The following is a 19,337-nucleotide window of genomic DNA, read 5'->3' as shown; positions in this document are numbered from 1 at the left end:
CATGGGGACGCAAATGCAATAATCCTGTCGAACTGGAGAACGTTCGAACAGACAAAGTTTCGCGGCCGAGAACCCACAACGCGCAGCGCGTCACAGTCGCGTGGTCGCCGGTATGCCCGCAAGTTGTTTCTTAGCACCATCACTCTACTCCCTCACTATGAATCTCCAGTAACGGACAAATAATTGTTCGAGTACCTTCATGGTTGTTCGTCGAGCAAGTTGTTTGCTAACTTGCCGTGGGTATCTTATTAATCGACATGTAATCTGAGCTCGCCCCTCCAACAAGTTTGCTCTTCTATCGACCTACTCCAGCTGATGTTTTAACTCCTAGTCATCCGTAGCTGAGCTCTTATTTCTTGTCCATATGCAGAGCGTGCTTAGCCTTGTCAATCAAACTTGCCCCTTCTTTCTTCTCATGGACATGCGCCTCGTTACCAGCACCGCCACGGCCGAAATGGTGGCTCTCCTCCTTCTCAACGCGCATCGCGGTTTCAGGCACCATGTCGCTGTCGTGTGGCGCGTGGGGAGCCTTGACCGGCTCACCGGTGATGTTTCCTTGACCCCCACGGCCAGCGCTATACTTTCCGTCGCCTTGATCGCCCACGAGGCCCTCGCGGACTATTTCGCCGTCTATGTAGGGCGTATCGTCAGGACGAATGTTGGCAGCACCTAAGTCAGGTGAGTAAGTAGACGACAGGGAGATCTGCGGGCTTGCTGTACCGCCACGTCCGTGTGAAACTGGTTGGCCAGACATTGGTGTGAATGCAAATCTGCCAAAGCAAGCTCAGTCAGCCACCATTGCTCCAAGACCAGCTTTGTGAGCTTGTGACCCAACTGGGTCAATCACTGTCAAGACCATCGAGTTGCCAGTACAAGGCCATGCGCTAAAGATCCATGTGGGCACAATACAGAGAACAAAGTGATGTTGCTCACCTATTTGCAGTAATTCGAGATAGTCAAAGAATATACAATGCAAGTCGATGGGAAATCGCAGAATACATGGAGTCGCACGAGGTGGAGTACAGGAGCGACTTATATACACGCTCACCAACGCTGGAAGAACCGGATCATTCTGATAAGAAAGCTCTGATCTACTCACATGTCAGACCATATCACAGCTTTTGGCCAACTTCTTTGGCGGGACCGTCAAGCAGATTCGCTCACAAATTGGCGTGAGTCAAGCAAAAGCTTTGCATCACTTCATTCGCCCCACCGTTCCCATGGATAAGACTGCTCGTGTCTGTGACGTATGCCTAGAAGTAGCATTTCCGAGCATGGTGGGGTGGTGGGGGCCAGGCCGGACACTGGCAGTCCTCGAGCGGAGGAGGACTAAAAAGATCCGCTGGTCACAGAGCTCTATTAATGTATAGATGACTCCAGATAGTGGCATCGATCGTGTAGCGGAGTCGAAAGGAGAAGTTGAGATGGTGGAGGAAGAGTGGGGTTAACATATCCGGGGCCATTGCAGAGGACAAGCTTGTTCCGCAAGGCCGACTGGAGTACGTTCAGAGAATGAAGCTGCTGAGGAATGAATCCCTGCAGAGCGGAATTTCCATGCAAATGATTGAACGCCTCTGCTTCTGTACAAAGTCGACTCCCGATTGCCCATCTGTACTCATACTCGTCTACACAAGACCCCGAGCTACTGGGTTCAAGCCTTTGCCTCCTTCTTCTCGCCACCTCCGCCGGTCGTAGGCAGACCGACGAAAATCTTGAAGGAATCGTAGATCATCCATTGGAGGCCGGTGAGCGTACCCTGGGACATTGTCAGTAAACCTTTTGACCAACAGCACGGCGTGACTTACAATCATAACAATTCTGACGGGAAGACCATTCCAGAGACCGGAGAAGCCAATGTCCTTGTAGATACGGCCCATAGCAGCACCGAACGCTTCGCCTTGCTGACGGTTGGCGTTAAGCTTGCTGACCATGACGTCGGCGGGGTGGGACACGATGGCGCAGAGAATACCGGCGAGATAACCACCACTGAACGCGACAGCAGTTTGAGCTCCTTTGCCGTAGTCGTCCTTGGTTCCAGGCATATAGTTGTAGATGGCAGCGACGATGTTTTCGAATGAAGCGAACTTCATCATAGTGTACGGAATCTGACGGCCCCAGAGCGGGTATAGACCTTTATACAGGCTGTACTTCATTAGCGAGGAGCCACACGCCGACCGGGCGACCTACCCTCCGACACCCTCCTTGCTAATAACTGAGTTGACGCCCTGAACTGTACCAGAGAACTCGGGAGGAATCGTGGTCTGCATGCGAACCTTGACAGACTCGAATGGGCATAGACCAATATCGGCGATGAATTCGGCAGAGGCGGAACCGGCCAGGTAAACAAAGGTCTTGTATTTGACCGCATTCTCTTCGCCAACCATCTCGCTGTAGAGATGCTTGAAGTACTCATAGAAACCGTACTTGCCAGCACCCTGAACAGAGTAGCCGACGAAGGTTGGGCCCCAACCAGTGAAGATACCTCGTATACCTTCTGCACGGCCGATCTTTCCCCAAGCCTCGAAGTTGCCCTTGTACATCTTGGAGTCGACTTGTCGGCGGCACTTGACGAGATCTAGGGGAGTGACAGCAGTGTGCGTTATGCCCTGTACCTATCAGTAACGCCCATTTCTTAAACATGTTCGTGAACATACGCAAGCCAGGATACCGCCAAAGGTACAGACAGCATAATACTTGGCCGAGTAGAGCTCGATGCCGCCGACCTTGGCCTGAGCTTTGTTGGATGCCTTCTCATATTGCTTTGCAGCGTCAGCAGCAACTTGCTCCGCCTTCTGCTTAACTTCATCGGCTGAGCTCCACGACGAGAAGATCGGGCGTTTTTGGGGGTGTTCTACAGGGGCCGGCTTGTAGAACGGGGAGGTAGGAAGAAAGGTATTGTAGATGGTGCTTTGATTTGGGAAGAGTCCAGGCATGATGTCTCTGGTATGCCTATCTGGTTATCTCCGAGATTGTGTCGCAGAGCTCAATGCTTGAGAGTGAGCGGGGCAGGGGTCCAGGATACGAATATGGTCTACTGCGCAGAGCACAGCTCTAGTCGACCACACAAAGTCTGTGCAATATTGGAAGGATAGCTAGAGCAAAGGAAGGTGAGACGAGGGCGGTTGGAGGTGAAAGTGAGGTTGCTAGCTGGGCAATAGTTGCCGCTTCCCCAGGTTCTCTCGAGCGGAGATAGCTGCTGCCAAGCCTAACGTCACCGCAGGTCCACTTGCCGAGAGCTTGAAAGCAGATCGGCTTCATCGATGTTTTTTTGGTGTCCTCCACCATAGGTACTGCAGCCCGGAGCATCGCGTTGGCACGCTAGCTGTCGCGCTTGACTCAATCTTGACGATACAAGTCCTGATACTGCAGTGTCACTCACGTTGCGATGGACCACTCCCACTCTCAGCTTGAGCACGGCGTCGCATTGTCCGCGGACATTGTGCCGCAGACAAATGGTGTCCCACCCTCTGGCGATGATGCGAAGGCACAGCTACAAGCATGGGCGGAAAAGTACCGGGGTGCTACTGTTGCTGATCTCGATCTTGCCCCAGCCTTATCGACCTCTCCCAGCACGTCTCTCGAAGAAGCCATGCTGTCCGCATCGTCCCACGATTATTCCCACCTCACTGTCCTCAACGAAAGTACACGATCCCTGCTCGGTTATCTCGCAGTGTCGAAATTGAAGACTCTCTTCGAATCTAAGCAGCTACAACCTTCAGATCCAGTGTCGAAAGCTATGGTGCGTTTCCAGCGTCGGGGCAACCACAAATACCAAGTCATCACAACCGAGACTGAACTGTGGGAGCTAGAAGGCTTCTTCGAGAATGTCGGCGAATATGCTACCGGCAGTAAACAAGACTTTGCCGTTGTTACCGATGGTGGAAGAAAATTTGTCCTCGGGGTTGTGACCCGCGGTGATCTTCAGGAGTTCGTGAGACGAAGACCAAGTATGGGCGGGATCCCCCCGGCTGCGGCCTGAAAATGGAGACACTCTTCAACAGAGTCAGAATCAAGGAGATGAACCGTCTTACCACGGTAAGCTGTTGCTTCATACAGTTGCGACGAAGCTACAGAACCACCATACTACCCTCGCCATATCTACTAGCCGCCAATGCGGCATGGAGTGGCCAAGGTCAGCCTGTCGCCGATTCGAGAAATGTACCCGCAAGATGCCATAGAGCCCACTGCTGGTGATCAACGGTGTCGGCACTCCTCATGTGCCTCCGCGGCAAGTTGCAAGGTTGACGACCACAGTCGCTGCTTGGAGGGCCGAGGGTTCCAGCGCAGATCGAAGGTAAACGCGACTGAGCCTGAGGAGCATGGTCAAGCACTGATCAGGACGGGAGAACTGGCATACATTGCTCCTATCGAGTGCGATGGAAGCAGCGGGGACAAATCACGGTCAGTCAAACTGAGGTATACAACGAGGTCGCCATTCCTCTCGTCCGGTAGCAGCACGGACCACGAGTCCCTTACTCTTCGCAAAAAAAATCAAAACTGAATCAGAGGTCAACTTTCGCCAAAGCTACGCATGAAGGCACTGTGCTGCAGTTCTCGTCTTCCATAACTTTTTCAAACATGAGACGATGAGTCGAGTTATACACGACGCCTCCCATAAACGCTTATAGACATGGCTATGCACCGTCCCCGATGCCAGTAGTATACACCGCTGACAGCGGGCCGAATCGCGCTATCAAGATGATGTATCTAGATCCTTTCCCCTCCCTCCTTCAACCCCGCCTGCCCATTGCTCAGCGCTGCCGAGTGCTGCTGCGGTCCCTCGCCCGCATTTCCCGTACCAGAGGCCGCCGCCCCGCTCTCCACATCCCTGCCCCAACTCGCACTACCCTTCTTATGCGCGGCCTTCCGATCCCTGCGCTCCTGCGCCTCGGTGGCCTCCTCCAGCCTGACGCGCTCCTGCTCCGCCAGCCCCGTCTTGACGTCGACCTTATCCCGACTCAGCTCCTTCTTCTTGATGCCCAGGCCGATCAGGATCCCCACCGCGCTGACCGCCGTGTAGAAGATCCACAGTGTCTGCAGACTGTCGGTGTAGGCGCGGTTGAGGGCCTGGCGCTGCGTGTCGTCCAGGCCGCCGAGGGCGCTGGTCGCGGACCCAAAAGAGCTGGAGGCCAGTTCGGCGGCGACTTGGGGCGGGAGGACTTGCGCGAGGGCGGATTGTTTGTTGGCGAGTTGGTTTTGGAAGACGACGCCGCCGAGGACGACGGAGATGGAGGTGCTGAGGTTGCGGATGAAGCCGAAGGTGGAGGTGCCGACGGCGATGTCGTGGCCTTTGAGGTGCGATTGCAGGGCGATGAGCGGGGATTGGAAGTTGGGGCCTACGCCAATGCCGGTGACGATCTGAGGTGGTTGGAGTCAGTGGGGGAAGTGTTATGGGAGTGGGGAAAGGGAAAGGGCAAGGGAAGGGTGATGGCTTACTTGGTAGATGATGATCTTGCTCCAGACTGCGTGGTCTGGCAGGTCAATCAACAGCCCGTAGCCAAGAGTCATGAAGGCGAGGCCGAACCAGATCGGCTCGCGGAAGCGGCCGGTGCGTTTGATGAAGATGCCGGTGCCCGCAGAGACGACGCTGAAAGTCAAGACCATTGCGAAAAGGTACACTCCGGAGAGGATCGGACCAGCGCCAAGGACAACTTGGAAATACAACGGCAGGTAGTAGCTACCGCCGATGAAGACAAAGCCATGAATGAAGCATACGCCTAGAGCGCAGAGGTTGGAGGTGTGGCGGAAGAGCCGCAGCGGGATGATAGGGTATTTGGCGAGTTTCCATTCGTTGAGGAAAAACTGGAATTGGAGTCAGCTTGGGTCGACGGGGGAAAGATGCGAGGATGACAGCACAATGAGCTGCACTCGAGAGGTCAAGACGAAGTCCCGGGCCGATAGAGCCCGGGACATGCTTGAGATGAGAACACTTACCAGCACGATGGTCACAACGCCAAAGATGATTAGGCACAAAGTGAATGCGGAATCCCAGGGGTGTGTGACGCCACCACTCTCCATACCGAAGAGGAACATGACCACGCCACCCACAATGGTAAGCACGCCTATCCAGTCGATACCACGCAGACCAGCGACGAGGGGCGTGCGTGGGTTATCGAGCTTGAGGAAGACGAAGAGGAGAATCAACGATATTCCATCAAGGGGTAGGTTGATGTAGAAGCACCACCGCCATGTTACCCCCTCTGTAAAGGCGCCTCCAATAACAGGTCCGACGCCAGACGCAATGGCCCAAATACCGCCCATGATGCCGTAGTACTTGGGACGCTCGCGCATGGAGAAGAGGTCTCCGATGCAGACGTAGACAAGAATGACCAGGCCACCGCCACCGATGCCCTGAATGACACGAGCACCGATGAGCAAGCCAATGCTGTTGCTGAGGCCAGCGATGAGCGAGCCAATGAGGAAGACGAGATTGGCGAGCAAGATGATGTATTTGCGGCCAAAGATGTCCGACACCTTTCCCCAGACGGGTGCGCTGGATGCCGCTGCAAGGAGGTACGCAGAGCCAACCCAAGTGTAATCAGAGGCGGACGCGTTGAAGTGGCGTGAGATTGTGGGCAAAGCGGTCGTCACGATGGTGACATCCAAAGCCGCGAGGAAAAGTGCCATGCATAGCGACAAGACGATGACAGCTTTGCGACCCCTGCCGAACTGGGATGCTTGAGACTGCGTACGCTCCAAGTTGGGCTTCTCAGCTGGAGGTCCGCCATCGGCAGACGCAGGCGACGCAGGTTCGTCGACTGAACTGAGTGAAGATGATGTGTTAGGACGGGGACTGCTGGCGGTGGGAAGTGCAGCCTCGTGAGGTACATCTTTCTTGGCTGGAGAAGAAGGACGGCCAGAATCCATGGCGGCTGATGGCGAGGTGTCGATTGCCACCTTCTCTGGTTCTGCGGACATTTTCGATACTGTTGTATGAAGTCGACAGCATTGAAATAGCGGCTGGGCAGAATGTTATATTTGGTTTTCACGAAGAATAACCCTAGATCTATCAAACCTGGCCGCCTTCGGGGATTGACGATCGGTGTTAACACTGGGGGAATCCACCCATTCGGCACGGTTTCAATGTCGGGTCCGAATGACTGGCGAGAGTCCAGAAACTTTTTCGAAAGAGGTGGAGCTTACTCAAGAAGGGCGCCTAGACGTAGAGCACCGACTCTGTTGTTTTCCTGAAAATATGCACTGCGATTCAAAGCGCTTGGGCACGATCGTAGAGCTTTGAGAAAAATTTCCAGGCAGGGAGTGATGATGGTTGAAGCGAGTCAATGTGTGCGGGCATCGCCATCCGGGCTTTCAGATGCAGGAAGTCTATGACGGACTTCGACGATCGACAATAACAAGCTTCATCTCGGTCACGAAGCGGAGCCCTGTTAAGCCTGTGACGATGGGGTACAGCCACACCAATCCAAAGACAAGGCAACTCGCTCTTCGGTCAAGCTTGGATGAGAATGGAGACTGTTGTCGAGCGTCTGGAATTGGTCTAGATCTGTAAATCCGCCCGAACTTATAACCAAACTTACAACCATCAGACGAGAGGCCGTCTGTACCAAATCGTCTTGGTATTACATCGGCTTCGGCTCTAGAGCATCGTCGCTGCAGCCTCGCCGTTGCACTCTATATCTTGCACCTGGTCCGAGAGAGTCGGTGGCATCAGGTCCCGTGTCGGCTGCGAGAGTAGGATGCAAGCGCAGGCTGAAGAACGCTATGACGCAGCCGAATCATGCAGCCCCGTGTTCTCAAGGTAGAGGTTGTCAGGTTTGGAGTTGTGTTTGCACCGTGCCAATGCGAGTACGACTGGAGTGACATCGGTTCGCATGAATGTCGTCTGTCTAGATCCTCACTTTGACCCAATCTCAATGAGCCGTTTCAGATGTCCCTCTTCTTGACCCGCGGAAGCGATAGCCACAGCATGATCAAAACCACCACTAAAGACAGGATGATGGGCTGCAATACCCAGACACCTTTCTCCTGAGCAATTGCACCCACAGCAAACGGAACACCCGCGCCGCCGACGCCTGCAACAGCGGTCGCCGCCCCAAGAGCGCTGACATGCATGTGTTTGGGCAACAGCTTCGCACACATAACGACACCGCCTGGGAAGACAGGACCAAAGAAAAAGCCGAGCAAGGCGACGGCGACTGCGGAAACAACCTACTTCGGCGTTAGAGTACGTTGAGAATATGGATGGATAGCCACTGACAAACTTGGGAACTAGCCAGAAGACCAGCTCGAGCCCGATAGCAATGGCAAGATAGATGGTAATGCAGAGCCGCTCACCCCAGCGCTCAGTGATGAAGCCAAGAAGGGCTCGACCCACCGTCATGCCAGCCCAGAAGCCGGTCGCACTGATGCCAGAAGCGTAGGCACTCGCATTGCGGACTCGAAGCATGAATGTCACGATCCAGCCGCCCAAAGCCACCTCGGCTCCAACGTAGACCAGAAAGAAGACACCACAGAGCAGTGTTACCGTGTTCTTGAGCGCGGCCAAGGTGGTGCTACCTGCCGTCTCTTGCTTCGTCTCGGCTCTATACCTCGTTCCAGTCTTATGCCAGAAGGCAGCGGTGCACAAGACCAGCTCGAGTGCAGCTGCACCGGTCATGACATAGTACCAGGAGTACCACTGAAGATTTGCTTGCGTGATCATCGACGTTGCGACAAGAGGGCTTATGGTCGCACCCAGCGAATAGAAAGATTGCAGGAAGCCTTGGACTTTGTTTGCCGATGCCATGTTGCCAGTCCACGCACACCAGCCCGCATCGGCTAAGCCGTTGCCAAAGCCAGCGAAGATGAAGAAGACAACCATCACCGGCCAAGGAGGATGAAGTGAGAATGTCAAGTAGGTAATGAAGTGGCAGGAGCCCGCAATAAAGGCCACACCCCGCTGCCCGAACTTTCGATGGACCGAATTGTTGAGCAATGCTGCAAGAGTATATCCCACACAAGGAGACAGGAAGAGTAACGAGACAACGGTGTAGGTAAGATCGTAGTATCGTTCCAGGTATGGTATCAGCGCACCGGGAGTAGCGTCGTTCATACCCAGAATGAAAAACGAGAGATACGTCCCGAATATACCGTACATGTTTCGACGTGGAAAGTTCCATCTTTCCAGAGCCTCAACGGCGGTCGAGGGCGGGGGCAGATCGTCCCGCACGCTGTGGCCATCCTGCAAGACTCGCTGATTGTTGCTCCGAACGGACTGTAGTTCGACTGTGTCATTGACGTGAACGGCACTTTTGGAACGGCCGTGGCTACCAACAACTGCCGTCTGGGCAGGTATGGTGATGGTTTCGGTTGCTGACATGGTCACCGGACGACAGAGGTTAGTTATAGACCTCCATTCGCAAAGTGAAGCTCTGCGGCTTCATATATCATCTTCACTCATGCTCGTACGTCTCAGGGCGTACCAGAATTGGCCACTACTACACCGGACTTTTTGTCGGGTAAATTTAGGGTGGTGATGTGCAGCGGTGAACGCCCGGAGAGGACTTTTTTGTGCGGGGAGATCTCTTCTTTAGAAGTACGGAGTAAATGCCTTGCCCAGATGCGGATTTTGGGTGATTCCGGTGTTGACGTCGAAAGTTGGAGAAGAAGCTACCCCTCGGCAGCCCCTCTCTCCCACATGCTTGATGGACTCGACAGTAGATGAAACGAGATCGATGCATGTTGCGCTCAAATAGGTAATCTTTGCTAGCATCGTGTCAGCATCGTGCCAATAGCCGCATGCAGCAGCAAAAGTACTCTTCCGGGAACCAATATTCTGTCATTTAGCGCAGAGCAAAGTGCTGGAACTTGAAGAGCCCTCAGATCTCGGTTGCCAGGCCTTCTCCACTTTCCAAATCGCCGACGGTGATGCGTATCTCAGTCTGCTCTACTATATTAACCCACCTAGCTCGCAGGCAGAATTCGGCGCCTTGCTTTCAGTTTCCCTCCTGTTCTCGTGTTCGGATACCTCATCAACGAGTCCCTCGCATCACCAGGACATACGCATCAGTCATGTCTCAACACTCTAAAGCCTGCTGCACGTAAGTCGCCGACTCCCCGCAGAAGAACTTTCTGTCCTAACTGTCGCGAGCGTGCCTCCTGCGGTCGCAGAGCACTATGAGCCTAAGGGCAAATACATCACCCTCAATGGGCTGCGTACATACGTGACCGGCCCCGACGACGCCGATACTGCGATTCTCTCGATATATGACATCTTTGGCTTCTTGCCTCAGATTGTGCAGGGAGCCGACATCCTGGCATACACTGACAAGGAGCACCCTAAGCAGGTCTTCATGCCCGACTTCTTCATGGAGAATTGCGCAAATATCGAATGGTACCCACCAGACACCAAAGAGAAGGAGCAGAAGCTCGGTGCGTGGTTCGAAAATGCCGCGCCACCCAAGCATCTTCCCAAGATCCCTGCTATTATTTCCGAGGCCGAGAAGACCAATTCCAACATCAAGAGTTGGGGTATGATTGGCTACTGCTGGGGTAAGAGTCCCTAACACTAACCTGGCATCAATAAAGCTCACATATAGCGCAGGCGGTAAGATGGTCTCGCTCATCGGCGGTAAAGAGACCAAGTTCAAGGCCGGTGTCCAGACCTCGCCCGCCATGGTCGATCCCGAGGAGGCCAAGAAGGTCCAGATCCCCATGTGCATCTTCCCTTCGCAGGACGAGCCAAAGGACGAATGGGCTCAGTATGACTCCAACCTCACCGTACCCAAGCATTTCGAACGCTTCGACACTGTGCCTCATGGCTTCATGAGTGCTCGCGCCGATCTCAAGGATGCCGAACACAAGAAGCAGTATGAGCACGGTTATGAGGTGGCGCTCGAATTCTTCAACAAGCACTTGTAAGTGCTTTGAGCGACCATGTCGCTTGGTTTTCTTTGCCTGTTGAAATACGTGGGAGCTGGTTACTGATGGCAAGGACTAGATACGGAAGCGCCGCGAAATTGTGATGTAGGAGAACTCACTGGATAAGGCAATTGCGCAGCGAAAGTTACATACCTGAATTGCTATCATATGAATGCCAGACCAAACCGTTTCGCGAAAATTCGAGCTCCCAGTGTTGATCGGATACCGCACCCATGGCGTACGTAAAGCCTGGTGTTGATCCGAGGCTTCGGCATGATATTTCAGGCGGTTTGCCTCTTATGTTGGATCCACTCCCCCACCTCCACATCGATATGATCGATCGACTTGTAAGGAAGCGCTGCTACAAACGAGGGGTAACAGCGACGACATCAGGTAGGCTGTCCCCTCTGTTAGTGACGTTCGTCTGGGATTAAATACGCAGCTCGCTCCCCCAATGCGGGCAAAATGTGGCTGTGGGTTCTCAATTGTCTTAATCACGGCGGTTTCGTCGTTACTATCCCTGGTTTCTTACCACAAAGTCCTGGTACTTGATCCTGATCTCGCCTGATTTTACTGCAAAAGTGCTTTGGTGGTGACAATGGCTGCAACGAACGAAGTGCTTGAGCTCCAGGACCCTGGGCTGGGAGAAGCCCCCGGTGGTGCTCCGTTGCAATGCTATACCAAGATCAGTAGCGAGAAGGGCTTGTCATCAGTGACGACCCTTATCGTGGGATCTCAGGCAGCGGTCGTGGTCGATCCGCCCTTCCTCGTCCCTGACGCCAATGCCGTTGTCGAGTTCATCAAGGACAAGACAAAGTTGCCGGTTGTTGCGGTCTTCTGCTCTCACCATCATCCCGATCACTACTTCTCGGCCAATCCAATACTGGAGCAGTGGCCGCAAAGCAAATTCTACGCACATGAGTATGTGCGAGCAGGAATCGACCGGGAATACGACGAGAAGGTCGAATACTGGCCGAAGGTATCGTACTGTTAGAAGATTGAAGGACGCCAAGGCATTAACAACATATAGGTATTCGGTAAAGAGAACGTGCCAGCCAATCCAAGAAAGCCGGAGGTATATCCCTATAGCTTTTTTATGCTGCCAGGTGACCCAGGCAGCCCTGTTGTGTTACTGGGACCGGTACAGGGAGACTCGGTGGATCATACATTGTTTTGGCTCCCACAGGAGCGGGTCATCATTACCGGGGACGCTGTGTACGCTCGCTCAACCCACGCCTGGGTCGAGGAAATCGAAACACCAGATATCTTGCACGCGTGGAACTTGACGCTTCTGCTGATCGAGTCACTGAACCCGGAGCGAATCATCGCTGGACATATCGAAGACGGGTGGGACTTCGACGCCCGGACAGACATGGAACACATGCACAAGTATCTCGATCTGTTTGAGCAGAAGATTACCAATGCACCAAAGAAGCCTGGTGTTGACGAACTATTCCAGACATTCAAGAAGGCGTTCCCGGAATGTGAGAAGAATTTGGACTTCTTCCTGGGCCACCTGTCAAATCAATTCGGTGAAGGTGGCACACCGTGGGCTGAGAATCGACATCACAATGTTGGAAGTCGGACACGAGATACGCTCGAGGGCTTCCTGTTGGGCCAGGGCGCGTCCAAATAAGTTTCGTACTGTGCAGGCATGACAGCGGTTCAGGGGTCCGGGGCTGCGAGATAAGGAATGCCAGGTCAGACCAGTGCCTGTAGCTGTCCCATGCCAGCATGTGAAAGCAGGTTCCTTGCAGTCGCAAGAGACCTGCATGCGGATGGAGTGCGACATCGATAGGAACAGGCATCGTGCCAGTTTCGGGGATGCGACTTGCCGTTGACCGCGCGAATCGTGTCGCCCTCACGCAATTTTGCCATCTTTTGGTAGCCTGTGACAGCTGAAGTGCCGAAGCCACGTGGAGAAAGGGCAAAGACTCCAAAAAGTTGCAGCCTGATAGAGAATCCGATGAATTCAAGGCTTTTGGTGAGGACGAGTTGATCACATGCCAGCGTGAAAAAGCTGGCGGCGAATGGAGCCTAGGAAACACGTCAACGTCATGGCTTCCTCGGGCATCCCATTCGCTGCCTCCGACGTGTCTTCCACCGCTATGTACAATGTTTTGCATGGCCCTAGGCTCAAGTATACACCGATGCAAGCCTGACATTCTTGTCTAGATATATTTCGCGTCCCTTCCTTTCTCCAGTTCACGCTCTCCATGGCGCCATACGATTCCCCTGACCCCCTCTGTACCAGACAACGCGCACCGCACTCACAACGCCATACGCAACGATGCTCACCCTTATGGGTCGGACGAAAGGATCTGCCGAGGAAGAGGAGGACGAGGAGTCTAGACCAGCGAGATTGAACAACCAGATCGTGGTGCGCGACTCACAACACGAGGGTGCGACTCTTTTCCCTAGGCCGATCGCATCCGCCGTCTCGGGCTTGACCGGTGTCGCATCGTTCAATGTGAGGGCGGCACTAAAAATTGGAGGATGGACCGTGTACGCCGGTCGAGAGGCGACGCTCAAGTCACTGTCTGTAGCCAGGACCGCAGCCGAGCAAGTTCTCATCCTTGCGGGTAGAGACGTTGCTTCGCGGACTGCTCCGGACTCGCTTGGTCAGATGGAGGCAGCCAATACTCTCGAATCAGCTATACGACTTCTCCACTCAGTCATATCGAAGGCTTCATTTGTTGCATCTTCGGGCTTCTACCTGACAGAAGCTGCGCTAAATTCCGTCTCAAGCATATCGATCCATGGACTGTCTATGCTAAACGCTATATGTGGATCCACAGAGACCTCGAAAGCCGTCGCTGCAGTTATCAACCTCCTCAGTACTGAGCTTAACAGGCCTCAGGGTGAGCACGTGGCGACTTATTATGACTTACTCTCCGCCCTCATTGGTTTTGTATTGTTGCAAAGATGGGGCAGACGGAAAACCCAGCTCGATTTTCGGAACGCTGGCGGCGAAGAAACCATATGGGACATGGTGATCGATGACAGAGGCTTTCGCGCAGACGTCGTTGGCACGCGCAGACAGGAGACTGTCACCCTCAGACCTCATACTCAACATGCCCATTCATTCCTGTCGCCTGCGGATGAGCTCAATCCTGAGGATACATTCGAGGCCTTGGAACGGGGCACAATCTTCGACGGTGCTCGAGTGGAAGTAAGCCCGAATGATCAAGCAATTTTGTCTGATGAGGAGATCCGGAATCAGATTATCAAACAATTGCCTAGCGGCGCTAGAGCCACCGTCAGTTCCGAGACGCTCACAGCAAAGACTATCAAGGTCGAGATCTACGATTCGGATGCTACCAACATAGACGCACCTCCAGGAACCATTATGGTGGCAGAACGGCTAAATCACGACACGATCGACAACAATGAAACCCCTCGACAGACGATCGTCTTCCGAACAGCTCTCAAACGAAGCAGTAGCGCCGAGGTTGAAGCCAACAACAAGATTCTGATGACTGCTCCTCCACCAGACAATGCTGAACATTCGGATGGAGATGATGCTGTAATGATGCGCGATGTATCAAAGCCCATACTCCCCCCCAAAGATGACCCGCCCAGTATGGCTTCGTCCTTCGAAGAAGACTCCGAGAGATTGGATAGAATTTCGCGAGCCAAGGGAGTGAAGTCGCGTGAGCCTATCGCGAATCAGAAGAAAAGTAGGAAGCCAGCTTTTGTCCTTTCGACCTCGCCTGACGAAAAAGATTCCAGTAAACCAACAACAAAAGCCTCCAAGGGCAGAGCTCAGAGTCAGAAGCCAGAAAAAGAGGGCAAGATCCGAAAAGCAATGAAGACCCTTAGCCCGAGCTCATCCTTCGCTGCGGTGAGGGATGCTCCTTCATTCATACCAAAACGCAAATCTGCAGAAGCTAAACAACTGCCGACGATCGCACGGTTGACAACAGCCTCGCCGCCCGACATTGCACCACAACGAGTGTATCCTCCGATACATTCCAAAAGTAGAGCAGCCAGCCCTTTCGGAAGCCCGAACCATGTGGCATCTCCTGGTCAGACGGCGGCCAACAGTTACTTTACCGTTCGCGAAACAAGACGTGACTCGATTGTATCGCAAAGTGACTCCTATTCTGTCCACTCCGTAGAGAGTAGGCCCACTTCTCGAGCCGGCTCACCCACATTTTCTCGGACGCACTCAAGAGTTGTGAACAGTATATCCCAGACCAAATCAGAGCTGGGCCTCTCTCTGCAGGGATCGGACGCTCAGACTGGGTCGGCCAGCGCGCACAAGCATCAGCGAACACGTTCATTCCAGCCGAGCCTGTATTCAATGGGCAGCAAACACTCCGGTGAAGCTGTTGTGCTCGCTCCTAGAACGCCAATGCCAAGAAAGTCGATATACGAGGATTCCGACATGGTCGATACGTTGATGCGTGAGGGCAAAGTCCCAGGTATGTTTCCGGACCAGCACCTCGTGAGAACTGTCCGTCGCTTCGCGCGGTTTGCGACTGCGTCATACGGCTCGGGTTTCCTGCATATGATGGGGTTGAATGACGAGAAGAAAAACCTGAGCAAGTCGACCGAGCTAACGACTCTCAATATCCATCACGAGCACAGTTCCTTTTCCGACCACACAGGACTTCCAGCCAATACCATCCTGCTGTCTTCCTTCTACGATCCTCAGGGTGTGATGGGGAACATCGAGTGGTCGCCTTCGGCTATTTCTCCGTTGATCCATTTTGTCTCACTTGATGACAACTCGAAAGCCGTTGTGCTGACCTGTCGTGGAACCCTGGGTTTCGAGGACGTCCTTACTGATATGACATGCGACTTTGATGAATTGATCTGGCAAGGCCAAAGCTACAAGGTCCACAAGGGTATTCATGCTTCTGCTCGGCGGCTGCTCAGTGGGAGCGGCTCGCGTGTCATGGCTACGCTAAAAGCGGCGCTAGAGGACAATCCAGATTACGGACTTGTGCTTTGCGGCCATTCACTAGGCGGTGCTGTGGCCGCTGTACTCGCCATTCTGATTTCGGAGCCCGTTCAGTCATCAACCACTCAGTCGTTCGTGACTGGGAGCCCGCCCAAGCTTCTGACTGGGCCCCCTTCGTTCAAAGACCAAGATCTGTCCGCGCCTCCAATCCGCCTGCCAACCGGCCGTCCAATCCACGTCTATTCGTATGGCACACCTGCGACCGTCTCGGAGCCACTTCGGCTCGCTACACGAGGTCTGATTACGACCATCGCCAATGCTGCGGATATTGTTCCTTGCTTGTCACTCGGTACGCTACACGACTTTCGCGAAGTTGCGATCCATCTCAAGAACGATCAGAGCGATGCAATCAACAAGCTCAAGTCCCGGGTCTGGGACCGCATCTGTACCGCCTTCAGTTTAAGCATGACTGCTGAGCGTACAGCCGGGGGCCCACCGCCACCCGAGAACATCGCCGGCGAGGGCGTGGGTGAAGATACATGGGCTTGGACGCTTCTGGAAACGTTGCGGGGAACAATGACGAGCGAGAAACTGGTGCCTCCAGGCGAGGTATTTATCGTCGAGTCGACCAGGGTTTTCGACCGACTGGGGGCGGATGTCAAGCAAGAGGCCCGCTTCGGCTTTGGCGCCGAAGAAGCCGGCAAGGACAACACAACAGAACACGTGTACCGTGCGTTGGGCAGACCCGCATCAAGGGTACAGTTCAAGCTGGTCAGAGATGTGGAGAGGAGATTCGCGGAAATTAGATTTGGCAGCGGCATGTTCGCTGATCACTCGCCAGGAAGGTACGAAAGGAACCTCAGCAGCTTGGAGGCTGGAGTGTTTGATGGTTGAGCTATATATTTCGCGGTCTGCCGAACTGTACGACATGAACGATATAACGGATTTAGAAGGGTCCCGTTGGACGATGTTTCTCTGAGAAAGAGATAGAGGTTTGGGAGATAATGTCGATAGTTGTTGTATTTGAAAGAGTTGCAAAGCAGGCGGCCTCAGTAATGTCCCTCGTTGAACCCTATTGCCGCATCTTTGCGCTTTTCAAGCAGCCAGGGAGTCTGTCTCAACACGCGAAACGATCGCGAGCCTTTCTGTCGGCTCGTGGGACGGGGATTACCACCCTCAACACCCCGGAGTTCGGAACTGGGTATTTCACAGTCCAATTTCCCTCCTGCACATCCTCCTGCTCGTCTTACACCCAAAAGTTCACGAAACGCAATGATACAGTCCAAGTTCTATGTATTGACGTCGTCACGGAGACTCGCGTCTCCTGTATACTTTGAGAAAACACACCCATAGCAAGGCGCGCCATGTTGCGTATGATACTGCCTTCCTCTGTATCTCAGACGATGTGGCCGCCCTCAAAGGCTCTGGCGGGCGGCTCGAAGCTCGAGACTTTCGGAACTTTTCGCCTCTACCCCTGAACGCGGAGACAAAGTTCAGCCTTACCCCTTTTGCAGCAACGCTTCATATCCACATAGACCCGTGTTACGACTCCCCACTACGTCTCCGTCGGAGGTTGAAGAAACAGCAAGCTTTCTCTTCTCACGAGCTGGACCCCACGCTGTTGTGTCCCGCCACTTCTTGACAGTGTTTGACATGGTCTTATGCGACACCGAGACTTCGACGTCAGGCTTATGGTGGTAGGTTTTTTGTCACACAATAGTGCCGAAGCTTATGACGCTTGTCTTTGTGTATGTTTTGACGCGTTACATGGTTGCTCCCAGCAAGACCGTGCTTTACGGCGCAGATGTGCGGCTCGATGCGTGCCCTGCGAGTGGTCATTTCGGCTTGGGCGGCCGGTATGCATGAAGCGGGACGGGGTATGTTGTTCCTTGAGTTGGTGCTTGATTTCCACCTGCGTCTATGATACGAAAGAGACCCGTGGCGGACACGAGACGCGCTCAGGGCCAGAGGCACATATGTATGCGCTGCTCCCCCTCGTGTGTCCGCAGTTCGAGTCAGGATTGAGACTACACATTTGAGCTCACTATAAGTCATTCGTTCCAGAGGCTGTCGTCTCGTCCACTCATTATTCACAAAGATGAAGTTCGCTACCATTACCACTGTCCTGACAGCCGCGGGTACTGCCTGCGCTGGTCTCATTCCCGGCGGCAACGGCGGTTACAAAAACCCATTCAGCCCCATCCCAGGCTACCCCATCGGCAATGGCCTTTGCTTGACGGACCAGCGAGCTCAGTTCATTGTCGATGCCTTCAAGACCATCCTCACTGCGCAAGACCGTAAGGTCGCAAACGATGTCGCTCAGACCCTGATTGCGGACGGTTATGTTGAGGAGTCTGACTCGATCAACTTCCTCGCCGGTTATCCTGTAAGTCGTCTTTAGCGCTCTGAAATGGACTCGTGACTGATGTCTTTCTAGCTTGGTGGCCCCTCCTTCAGCGGCAAGCAAACCTACATTGCCGGTGTTGTCAACGCCCCGGCCATCCCTGGAATGGTTAGTACTCTTCAGAACACTTGCAGCGGAGCAAACATGTTGCGTTTGATGCTCTTCCAAGACACTGTCCTAAGAAGACCTCGCGACCAACTTCCAGCACCGCTTCAACGCTTTCACATACCAATGGAAGTTTGCTGACTGGTCACAGGACACCTTGGATATCTTTCACGACTGCACCCATATTGCGTGGAGGTGGAATGTGCCTCACTTGGGGTTGAACAAGTATCCAGTCAAGGGCATCAACCACTTTACGGTCACCCAGCCAAACAAGGGGACCGTCATTCAGGACAACCTGGAGTTCAACTCCATTGCTTGGGGTCAGGACATTGGCTGGACTTGCCAGCCTCCTGCCGGCGGTCCCAGCAACTGATCCTCCAGAGGACATTAGACGAGGAGAAGATGGCGAGGGTGCAACGCAATGGCTCGGTTTCGGTGGCCTCGATTGCGGTAGAGCCTGATGTCAGGCGCCGGTTTGTAAGCAGAAGGGCAGCACCTTGTCGAATGAAAACAGGCAGCTAGGAGAGGCCTCATATTCCTTCACTCGCCTCAAGGAATGATGTGACCTTCTGTCCACACGTTTGTAGATAATTAGGCAAACACGCCAAGACGGAGCTGGATCCCGACGCCTTCTGGACACTGCACACCTGCCTTTGTGTGTAAACGTTTATGTTAGCTTCCACAGTCGCACACACATCCTCTTCCCATTGACTCTTCGGACCACTGATGGTATCCTAGGCTCTTTGGATCGTCGCTGCTTACTTGTAATATAGGCTCACCATGCCTGAACGCACAGCATGGAGTAATGATGGCGGAGGCGGTAAAGCCATCACTTTTTTCCCTTGACCATCTGGCTTCGAACAACCTCCTATCGAAATTCGCATCACCATCTACCAACACCTCTTCAAAGGCGTGAAGGTCGTTTCCAGAGAGAAGCCCGTCACCCGCAGAACTATCATCGAGCTGCCAGCCGCCTTCAACATGACCCTCGTCAGCAAGACCTGCCTGGCTGGTGCCAGGGACGTCCTCAAGACCATGACTCTTGTCGTTACTCCAAAT

At 53.7% G+C, this 19,337-nt stretch overlaps 9 protein-coding genes across 9 annotated transcripts; 5 read left to right on the top strand and 4 right to left on the bottom strand.

The window, feature by feature from the left end:
- Positions 1 to 349: 349 nt before the first annotated feature.
- On the bottom strand, positions 350 to 754 carry HMPREF1541_08314 (uncharacterized protein; the record flags this gene model as incomplete). The annotated part of the gene is made up of 2 exons (XM_008722633.1): positions 350 to 669; positions 721 to 754. The coding sequence occupies 2 exons, from the start codon at positions 752 to 754 to the stop codon at positions 350 to 352; spliced, it is 354 nt and encodes a 117-aa protein (XP_008720855.1).
- An 897-nt stretch (positions 755 to 1,651) lies between these two features.
- Positions 1,652 to 2,933, bottom strand: HMPREF1541_08313 (uncharacterized protein; the record flags this gene model as incomplete). The annotated part of the gene is made up of 4 exons (XM_008722632.1): positions 1,652 to 1,756; positions 1,806 to 2,142; positions 2,188 to 2,606; positions 2,655 to 2,933. 4 exons carry the CDS (start codon positions 2,931 to 2,933, stop codon positions 1,652 to 1,654), a joined length of 1,140 nt encoding a protein of 379 aa, XP_008720854.1.
- Positions 2,934 to 3,385: 452 nt separating this feature from the next.
- HMPREF1541_08312 (uncharacterized protein) lies at positions 3,386 to 3,979 on the top strand (the record flags this gene model as incomplete). Its single annotated transcript, XM_008722631.1, has 1 exon — positions 3,386 to 3,979. One exon carries the CDS (start codon positions 3,386 to 3,388, stop codon positions 3,977 to 3,979), a length of 594 nt encoding a protein of 197 aa, XP_008720853.1.
- Positions 3,980 to 4,707: 728 nt separating this feature from the next.
- Positions 4,708 to 6,867, bottom strand: HMPREF1541_08311 (uncharacterized protein; the record flags this gene model as incomplete). Its single annotated transcript, XM_008722630.1, has 3 exons — positions 4,708 to 5,358; positions 5,437 to 5,802; positions 5,935 to 6,867. The coding sequence occupies 3 exons, from the start codon at positions 6,865 to 6,867 to the stop codon at positions 4,708 to 4,710; spliced, it is 1,950 nt and encodes a 649-aa protein (XP_008720852.1).
- Positions 6,868 to 7,884: 1,017 nt separating this feature from the next.
- HMPREF1541_08310 (uncharacterized protein) lies at positions 7,885 to 9,319 on the bottom strand (the record flags this gene model as incomplete). Its single annotated transcript, XM_008722629.1, has 2 exons — positions 7,885 to 8,169; positions 8,219 to 9,319. The coding sequence occupies 2 exons, from the start codon at positions 9,317 to 9,319 to the stop codon at positions 7,885 to 7,887; spliced, it is 1,386 nt and encodes a 461-aa protein (XP_008720851.1).
- A 692-nt stretch (positions 9,320 to 10,011) lies between these two features.
- On the top strand, positions 10,012 to 10,860 carry HMPREF1541_08309 (uncharacterized protein; the record flags this gene model as incomplete). Its single annotated transcript, XM_008722628.1, has 3 exons — positions 10,012 to 10,040; positions 10,091 to 10,491; positions 10,544 to 10,860. The coding sequence occupies 3 exons, from the start codon at positions 10,012 to 10,014 to the stop codon at positions 10,858 to 10,860; spliced, it is 747 nt and encodes a 248-aa protein (XP_008720850.1).
- Positions 10,861 to 11,458: 598 nt separating this feature from the next.
- On the top strand, positions 11,459 to 12,496 carry HMPREF1541_08308 (uncharacterized protein; the record flags this gene model as incomplete). The annotated part of the gene is made up of 2 exons (XM_008722627.1): positions 11,459 to 11,839; positions 11,891 to 12,496. 2 exons carry the CDS (start codon positions 11,459 to 11,461, stop codon positions 12,494 to 12,496), a joined length of 987 nt encoding a protein of 328 aa, XP_008720849.1.
- A 654-nt stretch (positions 12,497 to 13,150) lies between these two features.
- On the top strand, positions 13,151 to 16,663 carry HMPREF1541_08307 (uncharacterized protein; the record flags this gene model as incomplete). Its single annotated transcript, XM_008722626.1, has 1 exon — positions 13,151 to 16,663. One exon carries the CDS (start codon positions 13,151 to 13,153, stop codon positions 16,661 to 16,663), a length of 3,513 nt encoding a protein of 1,170 aa, XP_008720848.1.
- A 1,204-nt stretch (positions 16,664 to 17,867) lies between these two features.
- HMPREF1541_08306 (uncharacterized protein) lies at positions 17,868 to 18,651 on the top strand (the record flags this gene model as incomplete). Its single annotated transcript, XM_008722625.1, has 3 exons — positions 17,868 to 18,155; positions 18,207 to 18,281; positions 18,430 to 18,651. 3 exons carry the CDS (start codon positions 17,868 to 17,870, stop codon positions 18,649 to 18,651), a joined length of 585 nt encoding a protein of 194 aa, XP_008720847.1.
- Between the last annotated feature and the right edge of the window lie 686 nt (positions 18,652 to 19,337).

Source organism: Cyphellophora europaea, assembly GCF_000365145.1.
Source record: "Cyphellophora europaea CBS 101466 unplaced genomic scaffold supercont1.8, whole genome shotgun sequence".
Taxonomy (NCBI): Eukaryota; Fungi; Ascomycota; class Eurotiomycetes; order Chaetothyriales; family Cyphellophoraceae; genus Cyphellophora; species Cyphellophora europaea.
Note: the sequence above shows the minus strand (reverse complement) of the source record. Positions and strands in the feature narration are given on the sequence as shown.